Source organism: Egretta garzetta, unplaced genomic scaffold (genome assembly GCF_000687185.1).
Source record: "Egretta garzetta isolate BGI_Z169 unplaced genomic scaffold, ASM68718v1 scaffold828, whole genome shotgun sequence".
NCBI lineage: Eukaryota > Metazoa > Chordata > Aves > Pelecaniformes > Ardeidae > Egretta > Egretta garzetta.
The window spans coordinates 411166-423282 of record NW_009260636.1 but is presented as its reverse complement, the minus strand read 5'-3'; the positions used below and the strand labels follow the sequence as shown (position 1 = coordinate 423282).

Genomic DNA, 12117 nt, shown 5'->3' with positions numbered 1-12117 from the left:
ATGTTGACTTGGCAGAGAGAAGGTATGTAGAAGTGGCTGTAACCTGGGTAGTGCCATTGAGTGAGCAGGGTGAAGGCAAACAGTGTTAATCTGAACCAGAAAACTTGTCCTGAAGGATTTTGCTTGCAGAGGTGTTAGAAAGAATTGCACAAAACTTGTGTGAAGTAAATCAAATAGCATGGGCTAAGAAGAAAATGGTTCACATTAGAGCAATACAGGTAATAGGAAGAATTTGGGGTGACTCTGCAGCTAGATAGTTGTGGGTAATTTGACAGTAAGTGGATAAATATGATTGGTTAATATCTCTGTTGTTTTGCCAGCAGCGGGGAATTATTCCTTAAAAGAGGGTGAAAGAAAGAAACAAGACTGTAACTCAGGGACATAGGGTCAGGCAGGGAGTATGCATAGAAAATTACCAAAACTGTTTAAATGACAAGGGAGGATTAACCCATGCATCTTGCCTGAGTTGGATTCACTGAAAAATTTATTAGGCCAGCTCTGATTTCTAGCAGACACCTGGATATCTTATGAAAAAGCAGTTATCGGTTAACGGAAATGAAAATTATGCTCTTAAAGTGAGGAGCTTGTGCCTTCTCTGCAGGCCTTGGAAAGAGACTTGTGTGGGTGGAAAGTGCTTGCTAATTGGGGTTAGTATCCCTGCTATGGTGAAATTCTCCATTTCTGGGATGTTCCTCCACTCCAGTGGAAAACCCTTATGATGGCGATTACTCACTGGGTGATCACCAGGGAGTAGCTTATGTGAGGGTGCAGGACAAGCAACAGGAAGGAATGGAAACAGAGCACAAGCAGGGAAACATAGAGGATGGGAGAGTGGGGTGCTGTGTTCAGCTCAAAAGGGGCTGTGTGAAACTAGATGACGGATTGGGACCCAGACCCAGGGGTTATGTAGATTTGGTGGGATACTGTGTGTGTGGAAGGGAATTAGACTACATCGCACATCTCAGTAATTTTTTACCTTTTGTTTCTCTGCCTGCCCACTCTTCACTACCCCAAATGTCTAAGTGCCCAAATGATATGCATTACCTTCTCAGCTGTATAATATACGCATAAGCTGCCTTACAGGTGCAGCTGCACAGCAAACCCTGTTTTTACAGCATCATTCCCTGTGTAACCCTGCATTCACCTTCTTTTCCCAAGTGGAATTAATCCTCTTGCATCTTGCACCCCATGTCCTGCTGTATGTTGATCCCACCAGCTGTGTTTTTCCTGAAAATATGTGTTATTTCATGTGCTTCTAATGCATTTTGTTTGGTTCTGTTGCACCAGTAACTTCTTGTCTATATTGTTATTCTTATTTCTCTTAATGTCAGTATCCATTCAGACTTTCTAAACACAAAATTAATTAATTCTGTAGCTAATGATTGCCCAGACTTTGACCACATCATCTGACACAGTTGTGGGGGGCAGGGAGGGGAAGGTCCGTGTATGGAATTTTGTTGCAGTAAAAGAAGTATGTTCTGGGGGTTTCCTTACTCCTTTATTTCTCTTAAATGTCTGGCTTGGAGCCAAGGATTTGGGATTAAGTGGCTCTGTGGCTCTGGTGTGGAGTGACAGTGCTCATAGTCCATGAAGTAATGATTTGTCTTTGCTGCCTGGTTGAGAGAGAGATGTTATTCTCTTTCAGATGGTTATTCAAAAGTGCTGAGATTCTGGGAACAGACAAACAGTAGCCGTTTAAGGGAGATGATGAAGCTGGATGTGCTGCGTGGCTTCAGGAAGCTAATACTCCTAGACATTAGAGGCTTGACATTTCTGATGTATTATTCTCTGCCACTTTTCATAGTAGGAACAAAGCCCAGCAAGACAGTCTCTTTTGCAAGAGAACACGTAGGAGCTCTGCTTCATTTTCCTTGTTTCTTTCCTGTGTTGCCCTGTCCATTTGATATGTCTGTGGGGTTTTTTAACCACAGGGTCGACGGATGAAACGGCAGATTGATGTCTGGGGGAGCTGGGGTGAATGGGGCAAGTGCAGTCGGAGCTGTGGCGGTGGAGTCAGCTTTCGGCAACGGCGCTGCTATTCCCAAAGGTGAGGACTAACTTCCTTTTCCTTTCTTTGAATATGTTTTTCTGTTACTGACCTCCTGCAGTTATGTTCCAATATACACCCAGAACAAAAACAACCTAGTGTTTGATTCCAGGGGAATAAAGTCACCTGACTCCACTTTGAGATGATCCTCAGCTCCAGTCTCATCTCTGCTGTCTTGAATAACGCTCTCTTCAACGCATCCTTGCTTTGGCAGTGGTTTCTCTCTGAGATCTGAGGCTGTACAATCAGGTGATTGGTATGGCAGCAGCTCTTCAGTCAGGTCTAGCGCAGCAGCCCTGGGCGAGAAGGAGAAGAGTCCAGAGCAGTAGGTTTCTCTCCCAAGAGCCGGTGACTGTGCCAAGATTTTCTCAGGCTTATGATTCCCTGGAAGGTAAATTACCCCAGAAGATATGGAAGAGTGGACTTGGCTCAGGCAGTAGTAACGCTGTGCCATCTCATTTGCAGCTGGGTTAGATGCAGTGAGGACGATGACCGGGACCGCACCTGTTGGGAATGATGAACCTGAGAGATCCTGTTGTGGAGAAAAAGAAAGAAAAGGGGAAAAAAAAAAAAAAAGCCAGACTCCAAATAATATCCTAAAAAAACCAGCCTCTTTATGTTTAGAAAAATTAAAGGGTTTGGTTGTTTTTTGGTTTTTTTTAGTAGAAGAATCCAGACTTATAGAGGACTGCTTCTTCCCACCCAGAATAAAGAAAGGCCTCTTTTGAAAGCTGCCTGTTATGGTATACACCTGTGTGTTATTCCAGAGTCCCCAGGGGCCTGTCTCTCAATTGTAGGAGTGCTGAGATATTAGACATTGGTTGGCTCTTTCCATAACTCTTACTCTCCATAATTCTCAGCTGGAGTCATGACTGGAACAAGGGTGTTGCACACTTTCCACAGGCATGTTTAGCTCTTCCTACTAATGGGCATAGTGTGCACATGAATGGCATGATAGATGATGTGCATACCTATTCTGAATTGGCCACTACCCTCCTGCTGCTCTTAACATGTTTTCTGACTCTGGTAAGGACACCTCAACTCTTCGCTGGTGGACAAAGGACTAAAAGCTCTGCTTCCATTATTTAGTTGAAACGTGACCCTGAAGAGCTATACTGCAATTGTTCATGGCATGTGTCTCATTCATGCCAGAAAGCAAACTGTAGCACAAAATGGTACTAGAAGATGCCAGCTTGCTTTAGTGGGAAAGAAGTGCATTTTAGTTATTTTGCTGTTTCAGGAAACTGTGTGAGGGTGATACGCTCAATGTGAAGGTGATTTGTAATGTCTGCCATGAGATGATTTTCTGGCGTGTACATTCATCAGAGTTTTTCATGTTGGTCTTCTGTCTTTCAGGACAGAAGGTGCTTCCAGTTGTGTTGGACCAACTCGAAGCTATCGGTCATGCAACATTCAGGTAGAGTGCTCTGTTTTTTCGGTTTTGCTTGCCTGTTGCTCCTTCTCCCCAGACAAACATGCTTGTCCAGAAGTAATACGTCACTAGTAATTTATCTTTCTCTGGCATCACTAGTGAATGCAGTTCATCAACTGTACTCCTCCGAAAGCATATTGAATTTATGCCACTGATTTTATGTGGGAGCAGTAACAAATAAAACCCAATTTTTTGTTGTACACTTAATTCTCCTCCTTTTTATAACGGCCCAATACAAACATTTTCTCCTCCAAACAGAGCTGCCCAGAAGGCTCCCTGGATTTCCGGGCAGAGCAATGTGCAGAGTTTGATGGAACAGAATTCCAAGGAAAGAAATACAGGTGGCTTCCATATTACGGAGGTAATGATAAACATGTAGCATTACACTTCATCCCTAACTATCAACAGTATGTTTTGAAGTGACTGTAATGGTTTTGACTGTAGTATCCTCATAGAGTGTTTCCTTAGCTGGAGTCAGGGAGCAGGGGGTGGCATGGAAAAAGTCTTTTTGCCAACAGCAAAATACTGCTCTCATGAAGACACTGGATGCATGGGCCAAGAGGCAGCTCCTGTTGCAGCAATACACAGTTGTCTCTTGTAACAGTCATTCTTTCAGAAACATTGCTCAAGAAAGCTAGATCTGGTTGCAGCTAGGTCCTAAAGTATTAGAGAAGCAGAAGCTCTGCTGTGTTTTTCAATATTGGCAAAAGAATATTAGCAGGGCACAGGAAAAAGAAATGTGTATAATTGATGAGTGCTTCAGAAAATATAACATCTCTTTCAATTGGCCTATGCTTTCTTGAGGAACCAGCTCAGAAGGCAGGTGTAGGAACCAGAGGCCCTTGCTCTGAGCTTTGATGTTATCATTCACCATGGTTTAACAAATAATGAGGGATTTCAAGATGGGTTTAAAGTTTTGTTTGTTGGCTGTTAAGATAACAGGTCTCTTGTGTTCTGTATCAGCACTTGTTATCATTCTAGAAAGCCTTGTACTCCAAGGGAGCATAAGAACAGTCCTACTAAGGAATAACCAAATACCTACCTGGCCCAACATCCCCCACCCCCCGGCCAGCCAAGGTGCCCAAGGAAATGGTTGCATACAGGGAGGCTTTGCTGGGGTATTTTTCCATCCCCCAGAAGTTTGTGAGCTGGAAATTTCTTCAATACCTGCCATTTAATATCAGCCCACCCCTTGTCTCTGCTCCTGTGATCTAAAACCAGGCTCCTGACGCATCATCAGGCTATTAGCCATACTACATAATGTTTGGTTTTTCTCTCCTACCAGCACCTAATAAGTGTGAGTTGAACTGTATTCCCAAGGGAGAAAACTTCTACTACAGGCACAAGGAAGCAGTGGTAGATGGGACTACCTGTGAACCTGGCAAGCGGGACATCTGTGTGGAGGGAACTTGTCGGGTCAGTCATCTTGTTGCTTCCTTCATTTACCATTGCAAGTGTTGGCCTTTCTGTTGCTTCCCTTTGTTCTACTTGGCCTTTCATAACAGCACCAGAAAAGGAGAATTGTTCAGTCTCCAAGGTGTGCTGAGGAGCATGTGGACAACATTTATCTTTTTGTCTCTAAATGTGAAATAGAAGAATACCAACTCTGTCCTTTCTCCGACAACTCCTTCCCTGCCCTATCCTGACTTCTCAGACTCTGTAGATTCAGGCTTTCTCATTAGACCAGTCCAGCATTTGTCCATTTTTTCTTTCTTTCCTCTGTCATTACGGTTTATTCATACTGATGCTCCTGTGCCCTGACAGGCTGTTGGCTGTGATAACATGTTGGAATCTGCCAAGAAGGAGGACAAGTGCCTGCAGTGTGGAGGAGATGGCAGCACCTGCTACGGTGTGAAGGGCACTTTTGACGTGCCCAGCCTCCCCAAAGGTACAAATGATCTAGGTAGTTTGGGAAGGTGAAAAGTGAAGAGTCAAACCTGGGCTCAAGTTCCTGCACTGGCTAGCGGAGACACCTGCTCCCACGATTGTTGTAGGCAGGCTTGAATGTTCACTTGAAACGTCTGTATGGCGTGTGGTTCTTTAGCTGTTTTAGCACCAGAAAATGCCCTTATCCTGGGAATTACTTCCTTAACCTCAGTACAGACGGAGGTACTTGCCATGTTGATGGTGTCTTTCCCCGCTCAGTCTCCAGCAGGTGCTGTAGATGTACCATATGAACATAGTTATATACCTCCTTCATAAGACTGTTCCCCTGTCCAGTGTCTTGACAGCCCCACCAGGACTGGTGCGAGGCTAGAAATGGGACTGCATCTTCTGTGTCTGGCCAATTTTGAGTCATTTCAAGATAGCAACTGCACTTGTGGTCAAATCTCTGTGTGTTGAGCTGCAGTATGATACTTGGCAAAATTCAAAATATTTTAAAATGTAAAAAATGGACATTGGACTGACCCCTGTGCTTACTTTTCTGAGGTATAGTTGGAACTTTTTACACATGGACAGACCTGTGGATAGTTTGGGTGAAGCTATTCAGAATGCAGGTAAAGTGACAGCTAAAATGCTTCAAATGACCATCAAAAAGCTCATCCAGTTGTTCAGGCCAGGAAAACTAGGAACATCTTTGGCACAGAAGAGTGACTGTGTGGCATCCACAGACAGATATTGAATAAACCCTTCCTTTTTTTTTCAGGGTACAATCAAATCTTCATCATCCCTGTGGGAGCCACAAGCATCCAAATTAAGGAGGTTATGCCCAGCAGGAACTTTCTGGGTAAGGCTGATGTCAGAACCTGTGTTTCAGTCCATCTGGATTCCAGCCATTATGTTAAAATTTGGTTTTCAGGTGTACTGGGCTTTGGGATGTTTACCGTGAGGGCTTGATATGGCAGAGGGAAAAACTCTCTGAAAATCAGGACCTGAATATTGAGTATCCTTGAAGTGTTAGTGATGCTCAACTCTGGCCTTCAGGTTTACCTCATTTTCTTTCCTGTGGTGATTTTTTTTGTTGGGTGGGGAATAAAAAGATCCAAACCATGTTCACACTTCCTGCCTGGAGGTTACATGGGGTCTAGCTGATAAAGCAAAATTTCACTATGAGTTTTGCTGTTTGCTTTGTGGATGTAAGCCCTAACTCCTCCTGTCACCCAGAAGTTTGGGATGAGCTTCTTTTCCCCATAGATATCTTTTGGGTATTTGTCTGTACGACCTCAAACTCCGGACATGCTGCAGAGGGCACAAAGGAGGGAAGGGGAAGTGTCCTCACCTAGCTTTCTGGGCAAGGCTGAGGAAATTCCAGTGGAGAAAGCAAATACAATTCTTCTTTCTGACTCCTCCATTGCCCAATGCTTTGGACAAATCAGTCTGGTGGTTTTCCTTTGTAGAAAAGAGGATGCAGCACCAGTCTTTGTCTGCTGAATAGAATGTCTGATGAACAGGAAAGTGGTGTAGAGGCAGTGGGGTGTGAATCCCACATCTTAACAGCAAGCGGGACATAGGCTGACATAGGCTGTGCCTCAGTGACTAACAGTGGGGAATGCAGAGACAGGGGTGGAATACACTGGAGGCATTTGGTTGCGCAGCAAAAAAAGTGCTTGGTCTGCAGCAAAGCTGGTAAGAACCACTGACTGAATGTGGAGCAGCTTCTGGCAAGAGAGCATACCAGGGGGGACAGCACTGTTGGAGGATGATGGTCTCATTTTTTTGCCACACCTGTGATGCAGTGTTGAGTGCATCATAGGTGTGGCAGTGAGGAGCATCCCTGTTGAGTTCTTATGGTCCTCTTTTGATGTATGAATTTATGCTGTGTTGGTAGATGCTGCCATATTAGGTTGTTGCCATGCTTTAAAGGGTTGCAATACTGATATAAAGGAGCTGGGGTTCAAATGTCAGAGCTGAGAGCAGGCCCTGTCTTGTGGTATCTGGAGCCAGGTATCAGGTTATAGGTGTGTTAATTTACTGCCTTTTCTTCTCTGGCGCCTGGGTTTGTCCAGCGGTTAAGAACGTGCGAGGGGAGTACTATCTGAACGGGCACTGGACGATTGACTTCAGCCGAGCGCTGCATGTGGCTAGCACAGTTATGCACTATGACCGTGGCTCGGAGGGTGATCTGGCCCCAGAGCTCCTCCGTGCCAGGGGCCCCACCACAGAACCCCTTGTCATTGAGGTAAGTGGCTGTGCCTGCCCCCCGCCGATGCTCTTGCTCTCTCGTTTTGTGTGGCAGCCCTTGCTTTGAGCAGTTGGGAATGAGTTGGTGGGGATCACGTGGGGAAGACTGGAGAAGGGACATGGCCCCCAGGGGGCTCTGGTTCTGTGCCTGGAAAGGAGCAGGGCAAGGCTTGATGTTGGCTTCCTGCCTATTCCCTTGGACTCTGACTTTAAGGGAGAGACAAGTCAGCACCGAACAGGGTTGAGGCAAGGACAGGCTCTAGGGCACTGCTTGTTATAGTGTGTTGCAGGCCAGGCAAGGGCTGTTACAGGAGCAGCTGGATCTTCTGTCTCTGAGAGGGATGAATGCACCTCTAATGCTCTCTAGAGTAGCACAGAAGGCAAGGAGAAAATGCAGCATAGAGAATAAGTGCTCCTTGAACAGGAGAGAAGGAGGTCAGCTTGAACCCTCAGACACGGTGGGGAAATGCTGAGAAGTGAAAAGTGCTGCTGCTGTTGTTTCTCTGACTTTATCCCATGCTTTCACAGCTCATTAGCCAGGAGCCAAACCCAGGGGTACAGTATGAGTACTACCTGCCCGTGCAAGGACAGGCCTCAGGCTACAGCTGGAGCTATGGTTCCTGGAGTGAGTGCAGCTCTGAGTGTGGAGGAGGTAAGGGGACAGGACCTGGTCTCTGGGCTGCCATGGGGTTTATACCCACACACTGAAGGCAGTGTGTCTGCATGCTGCCCTCTGCAGCTGCTTCCAGCAGTCTCCTGCTGGAAGACACCACAGGTATCTTCAAGGGGGGCAGCTAAGGTTTTGTCAAGGGAGGGTCACACATGGAGTCATAACAGAACTGTGTCCCATGCCTTGTCTTGTCTTATTTTCCATGTCCTAGTCCTCAGACTTGTTACTAGGATCTGTTGATGCTCTTCATAGGTAGCCTTTGGTTTATGTTGTTCTGCTTCAGTTCTTTATGTCCTTCTCAGGCCTTTTCAACTACTTGAGAGGCCCTCTCCAAGATGACCTGGCCTGCATAACTGAGTCACATCGTTCCCCTCTAACATAGCCTGGAAGATTCCATCTCTGCAGGGACACTGTCAGATTTCCTGGGGAGTCATGTCATCTTCAGTTTACAGATTCTTCCATGAGTGAAGTTATGATTTTTAAGCTAAAAAACCCCCCAAACATAACCCTATCAAACAAAAAAAACCCTCCAGCTGAAAGTATGTGGAGTTTCTATCAGCCTCTTCTGGTCTTCTGTGCTGATGGCCATTTCAATAGCTTTTGCCATATTGAGGTTGTTGGAGCTGACAGTGTCTTTGCTGAACACTCCTATCCTGTAGGAAGCGTGAAGAGTTGCAAGTTTTTCTCCAGTGCCCAGTCTTCACAAGACTGACCTTCTGGGTCTAAGAGGAGGCCCCCAGCTCTGCTGCTGTATACTGCACACACCATGCAGGGTTCCTTGATGAGCAATATATAGATATGGCCCTTTCTTTGTGAGTCACAGTCCACTCAAATAACAGAAAAATGCTACACAGAACTATTCTTTCTCTCTTGCCCTTCCAGTGGACTCGTACTGTGGGGAGGCAACATTCATACATATAGTGACAGACCTGACTTTTCCAGTTTGGCTGGCACAGGTCTGGATCCTGCATGATTTTAGGAACTTGTCTTGCCAACACCAGTGCATTTCAAACCTAATTGTTGGTGGCTTGCATTGACTAAGATACTCTTTTCCTTCTGCTTTAGGTTTCCAATCCCGATTGGTGTTTTGTACCATAGACAATGAAATTTATCCAGACTATATGTGCAGGGATAAACCACAACCAGACAATAATCGGACATGTGGCCATCAGACTTGTCCCCAGACAAAACGGTAAGATTTTATTTCCTCTTCTGGACTCTGACTTCTTCCTTAGGTGCTTTTGGAGCCAGGAAAAAGAATTACTCTCTCACTACTCCTTCTCACTAGCATGGTGCTCTCCAAGGAAATGTTTCACTTCTTAGAGAAAGCCCAAGACAAAGGGTGGTGATAACACTGTGATGAGCATTTCTGTGTGCACATTATGTCCTATGTTCATTGTATAGACCAATTAAATTTGCTTTCCAGCATGTGATTGTGGAAGATAGTCTTCTAGCCCATGTAGGAGATATGAAACAGATTCTTTGGGGTTTGTTCTCTTCATCTGGAGCCGATGAAAACAGAAGAGGAGTAGGTCAGAGCTGGTGTCATTTTATGTAATTTCTGCATTCCCAGTGTCCTTGCTCTTAGAAAGGGCTGAATCCTGGAATCTTTTTGTTCTCCAGCTTTTTCAAACCCCTTTATCCAGCTGTTTCCACCTTGTCCCTTGCTGACATAACCTTGCAGTTGGCTTCACTTGGCTCTTATGTGGGCATCCAGAGCTGTAACCAGAAGTCTTAACTGTGTACCTCACTGAGTATCTAGTGGGTGCAGTGGAGGCCTATGAGAGGGCACTTAGAAACCTGAGAGCATTTCTGAATACATGGTAGCCTTTAGCTGTGTGCTTTAAGTTCTTTAAATCCTTTGTTCTATGTATAAAGGACTTCTTACATCTATCTGCCGCAAGCCTGGAGTCACAGTGGAGCACGGAGCTCTCAGATAAAGAGGTAACAAGGAGAAGGAGGTTATAGAAAGCACAGGAAGGCAGCTGCTCTCTTCTGCTCTCCATCTAGTTGTCCACTGAAGTCTGTGGGGATGTCGGGGCTTTCCTCTTTGGCACTGGTGGTAGCAGTGGGTGGTGCTTTGCTTTTGATTCTTGCCAATGAAAACGATGGTGAAGGGTGCTGGCTGGTGGCTTTGCTTAGGTGATTGTGCATGCTCCTGGTAACTTGGCTCTTGTGGGACTGAGAAGGGGACAGGTTTTTTCATAGCTTTTGGCCGCTGATCCTGATAGTTGTTTTTTCCCTGGAATTAGGCTAGAGAAGTAAACAGATGTTCTAGAAGATTTTTGTTCGGTTTATCAAGATAGATAAAGGAATAGAAATGAAAAGAGAGCGTGATGGATTGGGAGTGTGAAACATTGGCCAGGATCCCAGAGTGCCATAGCAAAAGCCTCAGAATTCCTCAAAAGCTCTTCTTTATTTGGCATGGGCCCTACGGCAGGCAGAAAAGCTCCTATATACTTGTGATGAGTATAAGGATGTAACAGATACAACACTTACAATATATACTAAGAAGTAAAACAGATCAAAACCAAAACAGTTGTCCTTCAGCAAACTGCTAATAGCTTGGGACTTGCAACGGTTTGCCCTCTGCTGAGGGCAAAGCCTTATGGTTGACCTTGTCTTACAAAGAAAATGAAATAAGTGTCAGGCAAGATGTCTTGACTCATAATTGAAGGAAGCTGTAGGTGAGCCCATCCAGTTAATACAACCTTTCCAAAACTGAACATTTCCTTTAGAGTAGGCAGAGCACAGTTTGGGGTTTCTTTTTATCCCCACCGGAGCTTCTGAAAAATCTTGATCAATGAATTTGTTTTGAGCCCTGCAACCACATTGCTCTAAGTGGCTTCTACTTGCTGTAGTTGTTCCTTTCCAAAGGGAACATCTTATTTTATAGCAAAGGCCATTCAGTTTGGGACTGACATTTGCACCTTTAAGAGTAAAGAAGGGTATCTTAAGGAGATGACATGTCTTCTCTTGGCTGAGTCTGCTGTGGAGTTTCTACTAGGGTATGATTGTGAATTGGCTGGCTGAAACTCAGTTTAGGGGTGGTGAGGGCAGACCAGGGAAGCAGCTGGAAGGCTAAGGGAGAAAACATGCACTGCCTTCACACCCTGGCTGGGGCTTACCTGAATGCAAGGGGAGGTAGCAGCTGACAAGCAGATCACAGTGACGCTCCCCCAGCACCACCAGTGCCTTTAGACTGTGCAGCATGCTGGAGTCAGGAATGAAATATCACATTGTCCCTGAAGCCAGGCCATGTAACTTGTGCTCCTGGCTACCTAGGCAGCTCTGAGACAAAGGAGTAGACAAGGACAGGGATTTTAGCATCCAAACAGTCAGATTGTTTTGTGGATGTTCCCCCTTCCATTAGCAAGGATATGTCATTTCTGTGACAGCTTCAGAAACCAAACACAGGACAAAATCTATTTAAAATTTTTGGGGCTTTCTTGCGTGTGCTGCTGTTAGAGAATTTGGCCAATGGAAGGAATAAACCAGCTTTATACTGGCTGTCAGTGAAAAGTTCACAAGCACTTCTGAGAATATCTGGCATGGTTTGCAGGCAGAGTGAGGGCTTGGCTTGGTTTTACTCTTCTTGATAATGACTAGAGTGTAATGGGTGGTTAGGCCAGTGTGGGTTGCTTTTCTTTTAGCTGATCTGGATTGTTTTCTTTTTTCTTCTTTTTTTTTTTTTTTTTTTTTTTTTTTTTGTCTTTTTTCCTTTGGTGTTCCATTCAGGCATGATGTTTTTGCGGACATCCAGAGACCAAAAGCCATGGAGAAAAATCTTCCCCCTCTGGGAGAGCTCTGCACTTCCAGAGAAACAAGTGTTTTGTAGCTGGGGAT

The 12117-nt window shown here is 45.1% G+C and overlaps 1 protein-coding gene across 1 annotated transcript in view; it reads left to right on the top strand.

The window, feature by feature from the left end:
- Positions 1 to 12117, top strand: part of PAPLN (papilin, proteoglycan like sulfated glycoprotein) — a 50464-nt gene that overhangs the window by 20935 nt on the left and 17412 nt on the right. Inside the window, exons 3-11 of the mRNA XM_035900965.1 lie at positions 1932 to 2047; positions 3404 to 3464; positions 3738 to 3840; positions 4765 to 4895; positions 5244 to 5367; positions 6127 to 6207; positions 7427 to 7599; positions 8130 to 8253; positions 9337 to 9463. Of these exons, the coding sequence (XP_035756858.1) occupies positions 1932 to 2047; positions 3404 to 3464; positions 3738 to 3840; positions 4765 to 4895; positions 5244 to 5367; positions 6127 to 6207; positions 7427 to 7599; positions 8130 to 8253; positions 9337 to 9463 (1040 nt within the window). The remainder of the gene's footprint in view (positions 1 to 1931; positions 2048 to 3403; positions 3465 to 3737; positions 3841 to 4764; positions 4896 to 5243; positions 5368 to 6126; positions 6208 to 7426; positions 7600 to 8129; positions 8254 to 9336; positions 9464 to 12117) is intronic.